Source organism: Myxine glutinosa, chromosome 8, assembly GCF_964187855.1.
Source record: "Myxine glutinosa chromosome 8, kmMyxGlut1.1, whole genome shotgun sequence".
Classification (NCBI taxonomy): domain Eukaryota; kingdom Metazoa; phylum Chordata; class Myxini; order Myxiniformes; family Myxinidae; genus Myxine; species Myxine glutinosa.
The window spans coordinates 112681869-112703080 of NC_136268.1; the positions used below are offsets into that span (position 1 = coordinate 112681869).

The 21212-nt window shown below is 42.5% G+C and overlaps 2 protein-coding genes across 2 annotated transcripts in view; one reads left to right on the forward strand and one right to left on the reverse strand.

Moving 5' to 3' along the window:
- Positions 1 to 21212, forward strand: part of LOC137432866 (5-hydroxytryptamine receptor 3A) — a 28334-nt gene that overhangs the window by 6810 nt on the left and 312 nt on the right. The window contains exons 3-8 of the mRNA XM_068125130.2: positions 2924 to 2968; positions 3768 to 3877; positions 4012 to 4181; positions 9992 to 10149; positions 10335 to 10545; positions 12538 to 12750. Of these exons, the coding sequence (XP_067981231.2) occupies positions 2924 to 2968; positions 3768 to 3877; positions 4012 to 4181; positions 9992 to 10149; positions 10335 to 10545; positions 12538 to 12750 (907 nt within the window). The remainder of the gene's footprint in view (positions 1 to 2923; positions 2969 to 3767; positions 3878 to 4011; positions 4182 to 9991; positions 10150 to 10334; positions 10546 to 12537; positions 12751 to 21212) is intronic.
- Positions 18624 to 21212, reverse strand: part of LOC137432867 (5-hydroxytryptamine receptor 3A-like) — a 102054-nt gene continuing 99465 nt past the window's right edge. The window contains exon 9 of the mRNA XM_068125131.2: positions 18624 to 18886. Within this exon, the coding sequence (XP_067981232.2) occupies positions 18738 to 18886 (149 nt within the window). The 3' untranslated portion in view covers positions 18624 to 18737. The remainder of the gene's footprint in view (positions 18887 to 21212) is intronic.

The following is a 21212-nucleotide window of genomic DNA, read 5'->3' on the forward strand; positions in this document are numbered from 1 at the left end:
CTACACGTTCGTACACAAAATAAAGTAACACGACCCTCCATTTCTGAGATATTAACATGTGAAAAGGAAGCAAGTACAGAAATATTGTCATAAAACTTTGACAAAAGGAAGCAACTGAGCAGGTCTTAGTTAGCCAATCATATATCAGCATAGAAATGGCAGATTCAGGGAGTTAACCAATCAGAGAGCTCCTATTATCCAGCTTGGCTTTCTCATGGGTTTTGCTCTGTGTTGTGCTTGTGCAACTGGTTGTGAAACCGCCCGAAAATGCTGAAATTCTCTGATGTTTTCGCCCAATTGAGAGATATGTAAGTACCTGACTGTTCACTATGCTATTAGGCATTCAATTTTTAGACTCTTTTGAGTGAAACTCACGTTAACTAGTGTTTATTGTCTATTTGCTAGACGTTTATATCCTGTCTTGTTTGTGCGCAGTTTCTGTGTAGTCCCATATACACATTGTTGTGTACAGTGTACAGAATGCAGATTTAACACTTAATTTGTTTTTCCTTGCCATCTTCCACTAAAAATTAACTGAATGCATGACCAAAGAAATTACATTTCTCCACATATCTGGTTGTTTATTCTTTTTCCAGTTGTGATACACGTTCTTCTGTAGCAGAAGTGTTTGAGTGAGTATTTAAACAAAAACAAAACAAAAAAAAACAAGCCCAAAACAAACCAAAACATAATAATAACAAATGGTCTGCTTTAGGATAGTATTGTGCATTGAAAGTGTTCTGCCTTTTTATAGGGGGGACGGGACGTTGATTACGTACATGTGCCTGCACATACCCTTCCCGCCTTGTCACTCCTTGATGTGTAAACAAATTTGGATTGTTAATAAATACACACAAATAGAGCCGTGGTGTTGGGCTAGCGGCTAGGGTGTCAGCTTAGGATCCGAGGATCCTGGGTTCGAATCCCGGTCGATCGCTGAATTAACGCCAGGGGGGTTGACTCAGCCTGTCATCCTTCCGAGGTCGGCTAATTGAGTACCAGTTCACTGGTAATTCCCTGTTTGTCGTTAAAGGCGGCAAAAATGGCTGGCGTCAGGAAGGGCATCCGGCCGTAAAACATTGCTTCAAAAGGGGGACCAAAAAACAACAAAAACCACGGTCCCCGAAAAAGGCCAACCCCCGCTTTGTGGGGAAAAATGGCCTCTAAAGGTGGTAAAAAAAAAAAAAAATACACACAAAACCAATAAATATATATCTAGCACAGTTTCATACCAGAGTGATCAGAAAATTTGAAAAGTTGCTTCCTTTTGTCAAAGTATTAGGCCTGGAACTATTACCATAATACTTTGACAAAAGGAAGCAAGTGACATAATTCACACAAAAATATGAATTCATATCTCCAACCATGGTTGCCTAAAAAGTCTTCTTCGAGTACAGTTTGAAAAACTTTATACCCAGGAAGTAAGAAACTCTGCCAAAGAGAGCAGAAAGAAAAACACATTTTCCTCATTTACAAGAAAACTCCTTTCAGGCAGTTGCTTCCTTTTGTCAAAGTAGGGCAGCATTGCTTTCTGGCCTTGTATTGATGTTTAAGGAAAATATTTATATCCACATATGTTTCTGCTGCACTTGCTGCCTCTAGTATTTTTTATTTTTTTACCAAAAAAAAAATAACGGTCTATTCAACAACAGTGGGAACTAAAACTACACTCTGTAGAGAGCATACCTCCACTAGGCTGAACAATTTAAGTTTTGTATCCCCCTGATAGGCCTTATCTGGATCCAGACTTCCAAAATCTAATGAGCTTGTTCTTGCCACCGACTTGAAGAATCCCTTATTTTTTTCTCGTGATCAGGCTGTTGGTGCTCCTATGGTTATGGTTGGCAGCGAGTGCCCCGAAAGCATTGATGGAAAGCGAGGGGCAATCATATGTGTGGGAAAATTGCATGCTCAGTCAGGGTCGCCCAGATAGCTCAGATGGCAGAGCACTGGTACGGTTCTCCAGAGGACCTGGGTTAGATTCCTGGTCTGGGCGTGTAATTTTCCCACATATGTCAATTAATCCCTTAAAATTTTCTTGTGTCTGGAACAAGATTCAGATCTTCACCAAAATCAAATTGATTCGTCCTTGTCATACACCCAAACTGTCCACCAGTTTTCGTCTGAATCCGTCTATTCTTTTGAGATGTTGTGCTGTCCTGTCGGACTCTGCTATTCGCGGTTCCGCTATTTGCGGGTTCCGCGTATTCACGGGTGATGATAACATGCGACATGTTTCTCTATTTGTGGAAAAGTGTCCCGCGAATTAATGGTTTTTTTTCCTATCCGCAGCCGTTTTGCGAATATGCGGTTTTTCAGGGGCGCAAAAAAATATTTTCACGAGCCGTTAGCTTCACATACGATATTTATAAAACCTTTGTGGATTATCGTTGACATTCGCAGGACTTGCCTCGCCATTCGTGGATATTGACTCGCTATTCGCGGTTTGGTCCTCTATTCGTGGATTTTCGTGACTCGGGAACCTATTTTCGTGACCCCCCCCTTTTTCCATTGAAACAATGCCCCGCTATTCGCGGGTTTCGCTATACACGGATTTTCCAGGAACGTATCCCCTGCGAATAGCGGAGTCCGAGGGTACAGTATATCGTTTTTAGACCCATCACTCGCTGGTAAGGAATCACTTAAATAATTATCGTATCTGGATCCGCAAATCTGTCTTCACCAAAATTCTTCACCAAAATGTAATGGTTTCGCCCTTGCCACAACACCCAACCTGGCCACCAAATTTTGGCCGAGTCGGTCCAGAAATTGTGGTGAAAACATAACCTCAGTCCACCTTCTGTGGCGGAGGTAATAAAAAAAGTTGTATTTGCAGTAATTGTATGTTTTTAGCCTCTTTTAATCCATCCCTGGGCGTGAGATCATGGGATTGAAGGATGAAGCTTGAACTTTTGTCTTGCAGAACGAAAAGGAACAAACTGTGACGATGCTTTTTTGGTATGACCAGGTACGTTGGTGATTTTGATAGATAAATCTACTAATACTCCAACGGTACCAATTAATCCCACCTTGTTGGGTCTGCTGGGGAAAGTTTTTGGCACACCAATCCAGGGGCATGATATTATTCGATATGACAGACGAGAGGGTGGTACCATATGTGTATTCAAAGAGATTATTTTGTGTTTACACAATGACACTGATGTGGTGACATGAAACACCTATGAATGAATAATAATTGCAAGCCCTTTGGTAACTACAGCTAACAACGATAGGTGACATTAGAACGCCAACTAAGGGGTAGATGATTTTCTTGCAATATCTTTCCATCATATAATTCCATTTTCATACCCTATCACATTTAGCACTCATTTGTGACCAAAATAGTCACAAAATTAAAGTCTTAGAAACACTTCGTGAAGCTTTTTGTCCATGGAGATAAATGGGGAGGGTCCTTTGGGTCCTCTGGGTGTTTTAGGTTAAGTATTTCAGGTTACAATTGTGGGTGGTGTCAGGTCAGCTGTCCAACCAATTTTGTGAAGAGCAGACATACATACATGCATACATACATACATACATACATAAATAATCACAAACACTTGCTCCTTTATATATAGATTGTTATTTTTTTTGATGAAAGTTTGTGATCGACTTCGATGCTGGACCGATTGAAGCCCTTCCCAATAATACAATTTTAAGTGGATCATTTGGGGTTCAAACAGGTTGTTCACCTAAAATGTCCAGATTTGGGATACACAGGATGGACGGACATCTTCGGTTTTTGATGAACACAAGTTGACCTGTTTCAGGAATGGAGAGACGACCGTCTGAAATGGAACCCAGATGATTATGGAGGCATCAACAAGATTGCCTTTCCTCTCAGCATGATCTGGACACCTGATATAATGTTGGAAGAACAGTAAGTCAGAATTGATAAACATTTTGTTGGAATAATAAGGATTATTTTAAATGATGTTCCCTATGTTCAGGGAGATGTGCATGATACAACACTTTGTAAGATTGTGCTAAATGCTTTTCTGTGTGGGGTTTTAGATTGGAGTACAACGTGTTGCTGACAGAGGTGTATGCGGATGTAAACTCTTCTGGCCATGTCCACCACTCAGTGCCTATCAGGGTCGTCATCAGTTGCTTACTCAACATTTATTACTTCCCCTTTGATTCCCACAACTGCAGCGTCATGTTTGCATCCTGGCTTCATCTAGGCAAGGCGTTCATGGTCTTTCACATTGGTTTGCACTTTGTCCATGACGACGATGTACAGTGCCTTCGGAAAGTATTCACACCCCTTGACTTTTTCACATTTTGTTGTGTTACAGCCTAAATTTAAACCGATCCACGCGAAATACCACAAAATGACAAAGTGAAAACATGTTTTTAGAAATTTTTTCCAAATTTATGGAGAATGAAATACAGAAATGTCTAATTTACACAAGTATTCAACCCTTCTGAATCAATACTTCATAGAAGTGCCTTTGGCGGCGATTACAGCTTCGAGTCTTCTTGGGTATGTCTGTATTAGCTTTACAAATATGGAGTTGGGGAGTTTCTCTCATTCTTCCTTACAGATTTGCTTAAGCTCTGTCAAGTTGGATGGGGAGTGTCGGTGAACAGCAATCTTCAAGTCTTTCCACAGATTCTCAATGGGATTCAAGTTTGGGCTTTGGCTGAGCCACTCAAGGATTTTCATGTTCTTGTTCTGAAAGCATTCCAGTGTTGCTTTGGCTGTATGCATGGGGTCATTGTCCTATTGGAATGTAAATCTTCACTGCAGTCCAAGGTCTTTTGCACTCTGAAGCAAATTATCTTGAAGGATTTGCCTGTATTTAGCTTCATTCATTGGTCCCTCTATCCTTACAAGTCTCCTAGCCCCTGCCGCTTAAAGGCATCCCCTTAGCATGATGGTATTCATAGTAAGGATGGTGTTAAATGGGTGATGAACTGTGCCATATGTAGCGCTTTGCATTCAGGCCAAAGAGTTCAATTTTCGTCTCATCCGACCACAGAATCTTTTGCCTCATGTTCTCTGTCTTTGACGTGACTTTTTGGAAACACCAGGTGTGCTGTCATTTGTTTGTTTTTTTCTCAGGAGTGGCGTCTGTCTGGCCACTCTCCCATAAAGCCTAGATTTTTGAAGTGCTGCAGAGATTGTTGTCCTTCCGGCAGGTTCTCCCATCTCAGCCAAGAAACTATGTAGTTCTGTCATAGTGGGCATTGGGTTCTTTGTCACCTCTCTGACAAAGATCCTTCTTACCCGGTTGCTCAGTTTGGTCTTACAGCCAGCTCTCGGCAGAGTCTGGGTAGTTCTATATTCTTTCCATTTTATAATGATGAAGCTCACTGTGCTCTTCGGAACTCTCAACACTCTAGAAACTGTTTTATACACTTACCCAGATCTATGCCTCCGCACTATTCTATCTCATAGTTCTACGGACAGTTAATTGGACTTCGAGGTGGATTTTCTGCTCTGACATGCACCCTCAACTGTGGGACCTTACATAGAAAAGTGTGTTTCTTTCTAAATCATGTCCAATCAATGGAATTGGCCACAGGTGGAATCCACTTAAGTTGTAGAGACATCTCAAGGATGATCAACGGAAATTGGATGCACCTGAGATCCATTTGTATTGTCATAGGAAATCGGTTGAATACTTATTGGCTCAAGACATTACAGCTCAAGACATTTATTTTGTAAAAAATATTCTAAAAAAAGATTCCACTTTGACATTATGGGGGTATTTATTATGTTAGACTAGACGGATTTCTGAGAAATGTGAATGTTAGGTACATTTTTGGGTAAAAGTTGGGAACCTCATTTTTTAACATAATTAGGGTATGCTGAATTCGATTAACCCTGTTCCCAAGCCAAATTTTGAGTTTTTGACCTTCTCATTAGCATAAACAAAATGGCCGCCAAATTGTCATTTTTGAACAATTTATTTGAACTAGCATTTATATATCATGTATACATGCAGCTCTTTTACTTTAACTTTACAACTTTTACCCCAAAATGCACCTAGAAGCTTATACATGGCCTTTTTTTCATAAATCCGTCTAGTCTATATTATGGTTGGCGACATATTGAAAGAGACATTCGAACTGATATTGAAATTGGACACTATAAAATGGGAAATGGTTTTAATAAGACAATGTTTCATTCAACCATTTATTCTAAAATGAAGTATACATGGCCATGAAGCACAAACATTCAGGAATGTCACACATGTTGTTTTGCCAAACTACATCAAATTCATACAAGGGGTCTGATCATCACTTTGTTGCTGACAGGCACACATTGACGTGCACCTCAACTCTGAATAGCGACATTTGCAGCGTCGAGTCTTGCATTGTTTCTGGCATGCACAACAAATCATCTCGAGGCAACTTTCTGGGATTGGACTCGGTGACATCAGAATAGGCTCTAGTCCTGAATGACCACGTTTCCATCCCATTTCTACAGGTGCAGGAGGTCAGGTATGGCACAATGAGCATTTCTCCATACCATGGCTTAATAGTGTACTCGCATCAAATGGAAATGAAGAGCATCACTTGGTGGTGCCATTGCTTCTGGTTTACCAGTCTTGGAGAACAACATATGTCTTGCTGAATCAACAGAAGTTGTTCTGTGCACATTATATATTCTGCAGACGAACGCTTCTGCAGATTTGATTGTCTCCTCTGTGAGTTCACCAATGGCCAAGTTCTTCAGTAGTTTATTCAAAACTCAAAAAAAAAAAATTCGGCTTGGGAACCGGGTTAATCGAATTCAGAATCGAATAATACCCTAATTATGTTAAAAAGTGAGGTTCCCAACTTTTACCCAAAAATGCATCTAGAAGCTTATACATGGCCTTTTCCCATAAATCAGTCCAGTCTATGTGTAGATCAGTGACAAAAAAAATCTCAATTTCATCCATTTTAAATTCAGGCTGTAACTTGTCACAAAATGTGAAAAAGTCAAGGGGTGTGAATACTGTTACGGATCGCGGATTAGATGTTATTTACCGAGCGGTGGTATTGCCGCGACCTAACAGTTCCCCCGATTCTTCCCCAACTCACCCGATTCCACTCGAACGTTGGCCAAGTCGCGCTACGCTAAATCAATGATGGAAAGGACACAACGACTGGGATAAATGAAATGACACAAGGGGTACAGTTCTCAAGACCTCCGGAGGAGGATATAATTAGTGGGGGAGAAAAGGGGTAGATTACAAGGTAATGAGGTAAAGACACAGAAGAGATAGGCACTTAGACACAATCTTATCTATCCCAGACAGACCACAGACAAACGGAACAAGACTGACTTACACAGGGAATGATGGCAGGGAAGGACAGGCAGTCGATAGCACAAGGTGCACCTTGGCTCAGGGACAGGAATAAGCGCGGTCCAGTCCAGAGATGCGGGGAGGTGTCACAGCGCTCGGAGGTGGCGTCCTTCTCTCTCCAAGCTCAGGGCGCATCTTACGTCACCTCCCTCTTCCTGCGCATGCTCAGCGGGGAGTCACACGCCCTCGGCTGGTTGGCTCCGCCCCAGATGGGACCGGTCCGCCGCTTCTATTGGGTGCGGGGGTTACCGGGCTCCGCCCTTGACGAGGAGCTGACAGCGAGCCCCTACTTGGTAACCCCGTCGAGCACATGTTCAATGGCGGCTCATTGGAAAGGCCTGGTGTTGCTCCCAACACCCCCTACCCACCCAAGCCGGAGTGAGGACGCGCACTCCCCGCGCCGCCGCCGTTGTTGTTGTTGTTGTTGTTGTTGTTGTTGTTGTTGTTGTTGTTGCTGAACCGTGAGGAAGAGCTGCGGGGAGGTATTGGGAGGTCCTAAACTTCCTAACGGTGCCATACAATCACATTCTGGTGCAACGAAGAGTCAGAATTAATGGAAACGAGTCCTTAACTGACATAGACTAAGAATAACTAGCAAGATGTCCTATAGTTGTCTACGTGAGATGCGGTGGACCTGGGTGCGACATTTAATGGGGGAAATAGGGGGAGGTCGGGTCTACAGAGTGTTGTTTACAGAAAATGGGACTAGGGAATGGGGGATTGGGGATAGTTGGGAAGTATTGAGGAAATAGGGGAATATTTACAAGCGGATATGGATGGATGTAAATCCCATATCCGCAACATTGCACCCTTCTCTACCTCGGGGCGTCCCGACCCGATAAATTTTTACCTACTTTAGTGTGGCACTCAGATGTAGTTCCCTCTACTATTAACTCAACCCTGAGTGCGACAGTTTTACAGATGTTCACAAATGAGTAAATATGTCCCCCTGCGACGTTGCACCCTTCTCCTAACAGAAACACACCCACAGGATAACCGAATCGCGGAAAGCATCCTCAAACTAAACATACAGCCGGTAGGGAGCATCATTTACACAAGACTACACTGATATTTACACTACGATCCAGGACCTGTTCTTTGAGGAACACATGCAGATGTTATGCATAGAGAGAGCACGCATGCCAGCATCGATACACCAACCCACGAGTGCCCTGTGGCCCTACGGCCTTTAATAATGTGCAGAGCACCCCGTCCAAGCACCAAAAGCATCACCCCATTATGCACAGTCAGCACCATCCGGTGCACCAATAAAGAGTTCAATAAAAATGCACAATTAAGTGTCCATGGTCACCGGTGGTGTCGCAGCCGGCCGATGTTCTGCCGCTGGTCTTGCCTTCATGGAGTGCACTTGGCCTTCTGGCTTCTTTAAAAATAAAGAAAGGCGCCAACCGCGTCCATTTCTAAATTGTGGCCGTCAGGGGGGCCAACTATAAGTGGTTCACCTGTATGGCATAGGTGCCACGTTGACCCAGAATGTGATTGTATGGCACCGTTAGGAAGTTTAGGACCTCCCAATACCTCCCCGCAGCTCTTCCTCACGGTTCAGCAACAACAACAACAACAACAACGGCGGCGGCGCGGGGAGTGCGCGTCCTCACTCCGGCTTGGGTGGGTAGGGGGTGTTGGGAGCAACACCAGGCCTTTCCAACGAGCCGCCATTGAACATGTGCTCGACGGGGTTACCAAGTAGGGGCTCGCTGTCAGCTCCTCGTCAAGGGCGGAGCCCGGTAACCCCCGCACCCAATAGAAGCGGCGGACCGGTCCCATCTGGGGCGGAGCCAACCAGCCGAGGGCGTGTGACTCCCCGCTGAGCATGCGCAGGAAGAGGGAGGTGACGTAAGATGCGCCCTGAGCTTGGAGAGAGAAGGACGCCACCTCCGAGCGCTGTGACACCTCCCCGCATCTCTGGACTGGACCGCGCTTATTCCTGTCCCTGAACCAAGGTGCACCTTGTGCTATCGACTGCCTGTCCTTCCCTGCCATCATTCCCTGTGTAAGTCAGTCTTGTTCCGTTTGTCTGTGGTCTGTCTGGGATAGATAAGATTGTGTCTAAGTGCCTATCTCTTCTGTGTCTTTACCTCATTACCTTGTAATCTACCCCTTTTCTCCCCCACTAATTATATCCTCCTCCGGAGGTCTTGAGAACTGTACCCCTTGTGTCGTTTCATTTATCCCAGTCGTTGTGTCCTTTCCATCATTGATTTAGCGTAGCGCGACTTGGCCAACATTCGAGTGGAATCGGGTGAGTTGGGGAAGAATCGGGGGAACTGTTAGGTCGCGGCAATACCACCGCTCGGTAAATAACATCTAATCCGCGATCCGTAACAATTGGTGTCAGGAGTGGGATGCAGTGCAGATGCATGTGAAGGACAGGCAGTTTTAATTATGTTAAAAAGTGAGGTTCCCAACTTTTACCCAAAAATGCATCTAGAAGCTTATACATGGCCTTTTCCCATAAATCAGTCCAGTCTATGTGTAGATCAGTGACAAAAAAAATCTCAATTTCATCCATTTTAAATTCAGGCTGTAACTTGTCACAAAATGTGAAAAAGTCGAGGGGTGTGAATACTTTCTGAAGGCACTGCAAACTTCGGATCGTATGACTATTTGCAAGTTTCCTTTCGTGATCATGACTTCTTCTTTCCCTCCACCCCACATTTATTTTGCAGCCGATGACATCGTGGTTGACCTCATTAGGGACAAGGCATTGTTGATAAATGACCGTTCTATCTTGGTTGAAGGTGGTGAATGGCGCCTATTAGCCATTGACTGCTTCTATGACTTGCTTATACGAGGACAATTTCATTATTCTCGATATCGCTTCAGCGTAAGTATCTTTCCTATTATTGGCAGTCCTAAAAATTCCATGATTTGACATTCACTCCTATCTTTATATAGTCTTTATTTATAACAATAATAATAAATTCTTTATTTGATTTACATAAACACATGCTTCTTAAGTAGAAAAGCTACTCTCAAGCTGTACTTTTTAAAAAAACTGTGATGCCATAGTTTCAGATTCGACGGAATTCCATGTTCTACGTAAGCAGCCTGGTCGTTCCCAGCGCCCTTCTACTCTTTGCTGATTTCATCAGCTTCTATGTTCCACTCATCTACCCTGAGCGTATCTCACTCAAGGTCAACATTCTTCTCAGCTATTCCATCTTTCTACTTATCGTGATGAATATGTTGCCAGTAACAGCAAACGATACTCCGATCATAGGTGTGTATCACATCCGGTTATATTTCCACCTTCACATCCTGGACCCTTGTTATTGAATGAGATGTATTTTGCTTACTGAGCCAAAACCTAGTGTTGTTATGGGTTACAAAACAGAGTAATATCTACTGAACGATCACAACGAACAGGAGAGGAAGGGCCTTATTCAGAATACTTGGCAATTGGGATGAGGTAGGAGAGTAGGTGGTTACCAGTGGGACACGGTTAGTTGCAGGTTTGGGTTTGTAAGTCAGAAGGTCTGCTCTCGGTATGCGTTTTGCTCGGTTTATTGCTTCTTTCACAGAGTGAGGGTCATAGTTTCTTGAAATGAAGTGTGTTTCTAATTGGCAGAGAGGAGTTTATTCTGCCATTTTTGTTGAGCAAATGCGTCTTACTCTGAGTGCTTGACTGTATGGTATGCTTGCAATTGTATGTTTAGGATGAGATGAAGAAGGGAGAAGGTAAAAGTGAGTGTCTGTTGGTTTGGTGTATAGTTCTGTTTCGAGTCTGTTATTTTGAAGTGTGAGTGATGTGTCTAGACTTGCCAAAATAAATTGCCAAAAATTGTGTGTGTATATATATATATATATATATATATATATATATATATATATGTTCAAAACACCTGGTCACAAGTGTGCCGCACTGACCGGGTCCTCAGTCGAGGTCCTCAGCGTCATCCCGTTTCGGCCCTTCAACCTCGATAAGGTCAGCTTAGGTTTGCCAGCAGGGGCACATACACATCCACATGCAGCAACTACACCTGGATGCGTACATGCCCCCACCCCCAGCCAGTGCGAATGCAGACTACAATAACAAAATCGCCTCCACATCCAGAATCCACAGCACCAAACAAACATGGTGGAACACTCAAACACCCACCTTTATACTTCCCTTTCTCCCATACCTGGCCATTTCACTCTCCTCCTCACATCCTTTCCCTGCTGAAGTACAACCCCAGGACATACAACACTGTGGCTTGCTACATATATATATTATATATATATATATATATATATATATATATATATATATATATATATATATATATATATATATATATAAGAACATTCGCACCTTTTATGTTCAGTCCCCCCTTTTAAAGGATTTTAGGTTGGCTTAAGTATAGACTGGGCATCATCCGTCGTGCGAAGTCCTTTCTTGGCACCTCTGAGCTCTTCACCACATACAAAGCTTTCACCCAAGGCCTGATGGAGTCCTGTTCTCCCCTCTTGGTTGGAGCTCCTGCCTCACACCTAGATCGGCTTCATGACTGTAGAAATCAAGGCTTTTAGAATCATTGGAATCTCCTGCGATGAAGCTAACTCCGAGGGACTTTCACTCACTCACCGCAGGCAGGTTGGTGGTCTTTCTGTCTTCTTCTGACTCTTCTCCGGCCTAGCTACCCCTGCTCTGTCTTTCCCTCGTGGTCCCCCTGTGCTGTCTTTCCCTCGTGGTCCCCCTGTGCTGTCTTTCCCTCGTGGTCCCCCTGTGCTGTCTTTCCCTCGTGGTCCCCCTGTGCTGTCTTTCCCTCGTGGTCCCCCTGTGCTGTCTTTACCTCGCGGTCCCCCTGTGCTGTCTTTCCCTCGCGGTCCCCCTGTGCTGTCTTTCCCTCGTGGTCCCCCTGTGCTGTCTTTCCCTCGCGGTCCCCCTGTGCTGTCTTTCCCTCGTGGTCCCCCTGTGCTGTCTTTCCCTCGCGGTCCCCCTGTGCTGTCTTTCCCTCATGGTCCCGCTGTGCTGTCTTTCCCTCGTGGTCTCCCTGTACTGTCTTTCCCTCGTGGTCCGATTTGGATACGTTTGGTTCATTCTTGGGTGTATATTTAAGAAAAATGACCCTGATCTGCTGACTCTGGTAATTTTTTATTTATTTATTTTGGTGATGTCAAAAAGAAATGTCAAAATGGTGAAAAAATGCTTTTCTCACACATCTGGTATGTATGTTTTTGAAACCAACAAGATGACTATCCAATCCATTCATCGCTGCTTTGTTTTCAGGCCTTTACCTTAGCGCTTGTTTAGGTTTGCTGAGCTCGAGTATGATAGAAACCATCATTACGATTCGTATGTCCTTTGTGGATATTGGAACATCCCAGAAGAAAGGAGATGGTTGGCTCAAACGGAAAGTTGGGAAGAAGTTCAGAGTTGTGCAGCAACGTTATGGCGACACGGCGAAGAGCAACGACTTTCAGAAGAAAGACAAATTTGCAGGTAATGAGAGAGTTTTCCATGATCCAAGGTACAATGTATGTCTCATGTTCCCCTCTTCCTCACCACCCCATTTTTGCTCTGTACACCCCTCCATATGACAAGGAGACGTCTCGCTCCACAACATTTATACAAGGACAACAAAAACATCCAGAAAGGGAGTGGGATGTTAGTAAACTTTGGTGTGCATGAATAACAAAAGGTTTTGATTTTAATTTCCCCCCTCCACAGCCGATATAATTATTGCCATATCCTCTTGCATGAGGTCATCCAAAGAGGAAGTTTTTGGCCAAAGTATTTTCACAAACCAGCTTGCCAGGCCTGGTATTTAGACAGGAGTTAGTAATTTATTCAGGGTGCATGCCAGCGATACTCAACTGACTATTCTTTGGCGGTGGGATCTTAACGGCCACCAGCTAATTCTAGCAAATGGGACACCAGTTTAACGTTCATTCGAGGGATGGGGTGCACCTTCAAAACCCTGCCTGAGAAATAGCAATCCAACAGTTTATAACCGGGTCAGGAATCAAACCCAGACTCATATACAGTGCATTCAGAAAGTATTCAGACCCCTTCACTTTTTTCACATTTTCTTATGTTACAGCCTTATGCTGAAATCGTTTAAATTCATTTTTTCCCTCATCAATCTACACTCAATACACCATAATGACAAAGAGAAAACAGGATTTTAGAAAGTTTTGCAAATTTATTAAAAATAAAAAACTGAAATATCACATTTACATAAGTATTCAGACCCTTTGCTATGACACTTGAAATTTAGCTCAGGTGCCTCCCATTTCTCTTGATCATCTTTGAGATGTTTCTACACCTTGATTGGAGTCCACCTGTGGTAAATTCAATTGATTGGACATGATTTGGAAAGGCACACACCTGTCTATATAAGGTCTCACAGCTGACAATGCATACCAGAGCAAAAACCAAGCCATGAGGTCGAAGGAACTGCCTGCAGAGCTCCGAGACAGGATTGTGTCGAGGCACAGATTTGGGGAAGCCTACAAAAAAATTTCTGCTGCATTGGAGGTTCCCAAGAGCACAGTGGCCTCCATAATTCTTAAATGGAAGAAGTTTGGAACAAGCAGGACTCTTCCTAGAGCTGGCCGCCCGGCCAAACTGAGCAATCGGGGAAGAAGGGCCTTGGTAAGAGAGGTGACCAAGAACCTGATGGTCACTCTGGCTGAGCTCCAGAGATCCTGTGTGGAGATGGGAGAAACTTCCAGAAGGACAATGATGGGGATATTTCCTACATTAGTATGTAATAGATGAACCAAGAAATTCAATGTCCATAAACTTGTCGGAAGAGAATCACAAATTTTAATTCCCGAGGAGGACAACACTTTCTGTCTACCAGGAAATACACAGCAAGAAACAATAACCTTTATCAAACCAGAGAAGAGCATATTACAATTCACAAATTACATTGCAAGATTCACAGAAGGTCCCAAGTGAAATCCTGGTACAGTAGAGATGTCCATCAAAGGAAACATCATAAGGATACAGTAGCATGCACAGTATACAGTCAACATACAGTGTAAACATACAGAATCGACCAGCCAAGTAAAACATCCTAAGTACAGCATTACAAACCTAGTGAAAATCCTAAAGTACAACAAACCAACATCTTACAAATCCAGTGCTAATCCTAATATTTTGACGTCAGTCCTGACTTTATACAATTTGAAGTGGGAGGAGCAAGAGGAGGGGCGAGGAGCAAAGAGAGGGGAGGAGAGCAGTAGGATTGGTTGGGCAAAGTTTGGGTGGGATGGAGCAAGGCTCGGGGGATACAATGTGATTGGTCAAGTGATATTGAGATGAGAGTACTCCCCGCTGAGAGCAGGTCTGCATTTTCAAATTCTTTAATGAGATAGATGTGTTATTCGAGACTCTTCGGCGCCAAGATTCTATCAATCATAACGTTGCGTTAACGTTATTATAACTTTGCAGCAACGTTTTATAACGCCATTGCAGGGACATTAACTTTATGGTTTAATATTTAGAAATCAATAAAAACAGGCATGCAATAAGAAAGTCCTTATTTAATCCAAAGGTCACTCAGTAGCTATGACAATTACATCCTTTTCCAATCTGCAAACTCATCTTTTCCCTCATAAGTAAGAGGTATGAACCTATATACTGCAATCCCACAAAAAGATCTTTACTGAGAAGATATTGGGTCAGAGAGCCAGAGAGAGCTAGCCTACATGGATTTTTATAGGATTTTATACTTTAGACTAACCTTTATCAAACACTAATAAGCTATTTGATTCAATGTTTAATCATCGTTCTTTTGAAAGATTTTACTGAGAACGTTGACAATTTCCATAAAACTATCTATTAAATAAATAGAAAGAAAGTGCAGTGGGCCCATCCCCCATCGGCCAGTGCAAAGCAAATCATCCACCTTCCATTGTCCAACCGGAACTCTTTGCCCAACTCTGCAAAATAATTACCAAGTATTTTGCATTCACTTATCAATACAATGTATAGCTTAGACTTCGTACTGAGTCGATTATTCACAGTCACAATGAAAGCTTGTTTACCGAGCGCATTGGCAAGCAAGCCTCGATAAACCAGAATTACTTCAGACAGCCTGGTTAGACATTGTGGCATCAGTTGTATTATTTAATTATTTACCAAGAAAACAATATCTTTTCTCCAATTTGCTTATATAACTCAAAAAGACATACTCGATCTAACATTACATTATTTCCAAAAACCCTATTTGTAATCATATTACCCTCAGTCATAAAATGATTTTGCCATGACAATATGCGATCTACCATTGCCTCTACTAAGAATTTTACTTTTCTCGAGCAAACGAATTTGGTCAGTGTCGGAGATGACTTGCCAACTGAAGCAAATCCCAACTTCTGCATGGAAACCACAAAAAAACTTGCATACTAGGAGAGCAGGTTGGAGCTCATATAAATTACTTGATTTGATAAATTTTACACTTCCACAACAACCATCACTGCAACACTCCACCGATCTGGGATTTATGGCAGAGTGGCCAGACGGAAGCCTCTCCTCAGTGAAAGACACATGAAAGCCCACTTGGAGTTTGCAAAAAAGCACCTAAAGGACTCTCAGACTGTGAGAAACAAGATTCTGTGGGCTTTTTGTGGGCTCTATATATATATATATATATATCAGTCATTATGCGACTTCATACCATGAGTGGTGAACCACCATTAAGGTATCCAGCTATGCTGTACCTTAATGGGAGCGATAAGCACTGCCTGCCACACGGTACATTACCTGTGGTATCACGGCTTTATGCGGCTTTATGCCTGCTCCAAATTACAGTGCCAGGTGGGGTGTAGGAAGCTCATTTATGGCTATAGGAAGCACTTGACTGCAGTTATTTTGTCCAAAGGCTACCAAATATTAAGTCTAGCGTGTCAATAATTTTGTCAATGCCATTTCTTTTTATTTTCTGATTTAAAAGGATATATTAAGTTCTGAATCAAAAATAAAGGTTCTGTAATATTAACTGTGGAAAAAAAGAATTGTGGAGACCAAATACTGTTGTCAATTTGAACTTATTTTTTGAGAAAATTGTGAATTATTTGAAAAAAGTGCAAGGGTGCCAATATTTTTGGCCATGACTATATATACAGTGGGGAGAACAAGTATTTGATACACTGCCGATGTTGCAGGTTTTCCCACTTACAAAGCACGTAAAGGTCTGTAATTTTTATCATAGGTACACTTCAACTGTGAAAGACGGAATCTAAAACAAAAATCCTGAAAATCACATTGTATGATTTTTAAGTAATTAATTTGCATTTTATTGCATGAAATAAGTATTTGATCACCTACCAACCAGTAAGAATTCCGGCTCTCACAGACCTGTTAGTTTTTTCTTTAAGAAGCCCTCCCATTCTCCACTCATTACCTGTATTAACTGCACCTGTTTGAACTCGTTATCTGCATAAAAGACGTCTCCAGACCGTCTCCGACCACAAAGACCGCAAAGACCGACCGCAAAGCCGTCTCCAGACCTGTCCACACTCAATCAGACTCCAACCTCTCCACAATTGGCAAGACCAGAGAGCTGTCTAAGGACATCAGGGACAAATTTGTAGACTTGCACAAGGCTGGGATGGGCTACAGGACAATAGGCAAGCAGCTTGGTGAGAAGGCAACAACTGTTGGCGCAATTATTAGAAAATGGAAGAAGTTCAGGATGACAGTCAATCTCCCTCGGTCTGGGGCTCCATGCAAGATCTCACCTCGTGGAGCCTCAATGATCATGAGAAAGGTGAGGGATCAGCCCAGCACTACACGGCAGGACCTGGTCAATGACCTGAAGAGAGCTGGGACCACAGTATCAAAGAAAACCATAAGTAACACACTACGCCGTCATGGATTAAAATCCTGCAGCGCACGCAAGGTCCCTCTGCTCAAGCCAGCGCATGTCCAGGCCCGTCTGAAGTTTGCCAATGACCATCTGGATGATCCAGAGGAGGAATGGGAGAAGGTCATGTGGTCTGATGAGACCAAAATAGAGCTTTTTGGTTTAAACTCCACTCGCCGTGTTTGGAGGAAGGAGAAGGATGAGTACAACCCCAAGAACACCATCCCAACCGTGAAGCATGGAGGTGGAAACATCATTCTTTGGGGATGCATTTCTGCAAAGGGGACAGGACGACTGCACCGTATTGAGGGGAGGATGGATGGGGCCATGTATCGCGAGATCTTGGCCAACAATCTCCTGCCCTCAATAAGAGCATTGAAGATGGGGCGTGGCTGGGTCTTCCAGCATGACAACGACCCGAAACACACAGCCAGGGCAACTAAGGAGTGGCTCCGTAAGAAGCATCTCAAGGTCCTGGAGTGGCCTAGCCAGTCTCCAGACCTGAACCCAATAGAAAATCTTTGGAGGGAGCTGAAAGTCTGTGTTGCGCAGCGACAGCCCCGAAACCTGAAGGATCTGGTGAAGATCTGTATGGAGGAGTGGGCCAAAATCCCTGCTGCAGTGTGTGCAAACCTGGTTAAGAACTACAGGAAACGTCTGATCTCTGTAATTGCAAACAATGGTTTCTGTACCAAATATTAAGTTCTGTTTTTCTGATGTATAAAATACTTATTTCATGCAATAAAATGCAAATTAATTACTTAAAAATCATACAATGTGATTTTCAGGATTTTTGTTTTAGATTCCGTCTTTCACAGTTGAAGTGTACCTATGATAAAAATTACAGACCTTTACGTGCTTTGTAAGTGGGAAAACCTGCAACATCGGCAGTGTATCAAATACTTGTTCTCCCCACTGTATATATATATATATATATATATATATATATATATATATATATATATATATATATATATATATATATATATATATATATATATATATATATATATATATCTATATATATATACATATATATATATATATATATATATATATATATATATATATATATATATACATATATATATATATATACATATATATATATATATATATATATATATATATTGTCATATTTCTAACTTGTAATGAAGACCTCAGGGTGACGGATGGCCAACCGAGCTTTACCTCCGAGACGTTTACCCAAAATTATGGTGGTGTTATCTCTTTAGCACGCAAGGGAAACGGAGTTCCCTGGTCTTATTTGCATGGACGGACACGACAAGGGGGGTTATCCGATCCCCACAGACAAATAAACGTACAAGACAGGCACGACAAGGAAATGCAATAAATATTGATTTAATGAAAATAATACCAGGATAACAAAAATGAACGTATGGTAAAATCTAATTCCAAAATGAGGATCCTCCATCAGACACAATTACAACACAGGGGGATTATAAATGAAAATAAATGCGTAGTGCAGTGTGGTGCGTTGACTGATACTCCGCCTGGCGTCCTTGACCGACCGGGGCTGTCACAGGTCTCACACCCCTGCGCGGGAAAACATGCGTTGGCTTGAAGTCGCGTTCACCGCCAGCCAGCCAGTTCAGCGAACAGAGTTCCTACCTTGTCCTTCTTGCTCGGCTGCACCGAGCGCCGACCGTCCCGAACTTCCCAGGCACGCACGACAAGAATCGCAGCTGTCACGAGCCAACACCACGAGAGAGAGAAGGATGCATCCGCCTTTTCTGCAGCCTGGAACAGGGAGAGCGAAAATGTGACTGCCCAGCACAAGAGAGGCAATGCAACTGTACGATTGTTCGTAATGAATGCCGGAACACAGAGAGAGAGAGAAGGAGAAGGAGAAGTGCGTCCTCTCGCAATCAAACCCAGCGCAAGAGAGAGGGAAAATGGCTGGACGTGTCCCTTTTTGCTCCAATGCTGGAATGTTCTTTCTGACGTCACCCGCGCTCCAATCAACGAGCGCCGTCGATTCGTCCCAACCAATCGTCCTTCGGGGCGTGGCCTCACGGCCACTCTTGGCGCCCATCGAGAAGATTTGAGCTGGGTGGTGTCAGTGGTAATGTCCAGATCCGGTCGGCGATCGCGTTATTTAATTTAGGCACTGATCGCATGGCTGGTGGTGTAAGTGTTTTAAGAACAAAGGGAAAACTACAAAGGCATTTACACACAGGAAATTTACCCTGATACCCTAAATAATTAGCATAGCTCTACCCCTCACCATGGAGACACAACGCTTATGCAGACATCCGGTTCTGACTTAGATACAGGAAGGTTTCTTCTTCGCGACATTCAGAGCACACTACCCAGCACATACAATCCTACCTGGACTAAGGTATTTCATTACCTACTCCCATACACGTAACGATATATATATATATATATATATATATATATATATATATATATATATATATATATATATATATATATATATATATAATGTGTGTTTAATTATTTTGTAGAAAGTTCTATAAAAACAAGACTGAAAGTTTAACAGCAGTGTAGAGGTGTAGGGACCCAGTTGTTTGATACTTTAGTTGAAGAGGATAGTATGACCTGGGTGGCGATACCATTAGCATGCAGTTAGCAAATAATGTAAGTATAAATTTTTTTGACTTCAGGCATGGACAGCCGGTTCATAAATGACGGGTAAAAAAATGGCGAATGGTAAACGATGAACCAATAAATTCCACATTCCTGTGGCACCTTCAGTCGAATGTCAGGCATTGACAGCAGGTTCTCTATATTTTTATTCCAAACAGCATAACTCGTCATTCCAATCACTAATTAATACTATGCTGCTAATACATCAAAATATAAAGTTAAATCACGATTGCATTGAGATATCAAACCAGTGAATCGTCGTCATCTGTTCCCTTCTGCATTCGGGAGCAAGGTCCTTGGCGATCGCAATTCAAAATCAAAAATCATATTTCCTTTTATTAAAATATGCAACTGTAATAGTTACTAAACCCGTCCCTCTGTCATGTGACAAGATCCTCAGCTCTGATTGGTGTATATTTGTGGGACGGACAGACAAACATTGTTCTAGACGGCATTTGCCTACAGGCTACGCCATAAAATTCCACTTTGACATTATGGGGTATTATGAGTAGGTCAGTGACAAACAAAATCTCTATTTAAACCATTTTAAATTCAAGTTGTGACACGCCAAAATGTGAAAAAGTCAAGGGGTGTGAATACTTTCTGAAGGCACTGTATATAATACTAGCAGAAGTACCCGGTGTTGCCGGGCTGGGGACGGGGGGGGAAGGGGGGGGATGGGAAGGAAGGGAGGGATGGGGGGAGGGAGGGTAGGAGGGGAAGGGGGAAGGGAGGGAGGGAGGCAGGAGGGGAAGGGGGGCTCATCACCTTTTCGTTGAATATATGCTGGTGAATGTGGCGTTCATCACGTTTCTGAGTTAAATGTGATGCAGATCAGGAAGAAGAAGAAGCCATACTACCAACTTCATACACTTCCGGAATTGTTTGATTTATTTGTGTTCGAATGTCTGGTATGGTGATTGTTTTGTATTTATTTATGCGAATGTGTACTTTTATATAACTGTCATTAATTTTAAAAGGCTTTGGCACTATCGAGCGATTTTTATTGAACAACTCCAAAAGAAGGAACTTTTTTTTTTCTATATATATATATATATATATATATATATATATATATATATATATATATATATATATATATATATATATATATATATATTTGCCTAAAACACTCCCAGGCACTCGCTGATGAACCTCTGAAAGTTTGACGAAGATCCGTTCAGCCATCTCTGAGAAAAATGGCGACATACAGGCAGACAGACAGACATCTCTCTTGTATAGTAGAAGATTATCCTCCTCAATTGCACACATTAAAGCCTAATCGAGTTTCCTATGTTGAATAAAACGTTATTGATGCCTGATCTAAAAATTATTCACACACCACCATTGCCCCTCCATTTTCTAGCCTCCCCTGCACACACATGCACATGCTCACACACTTTTACATTTTGTGGATAATTTGATTGTTCTAAATGTGGAAAAATGTTGATGT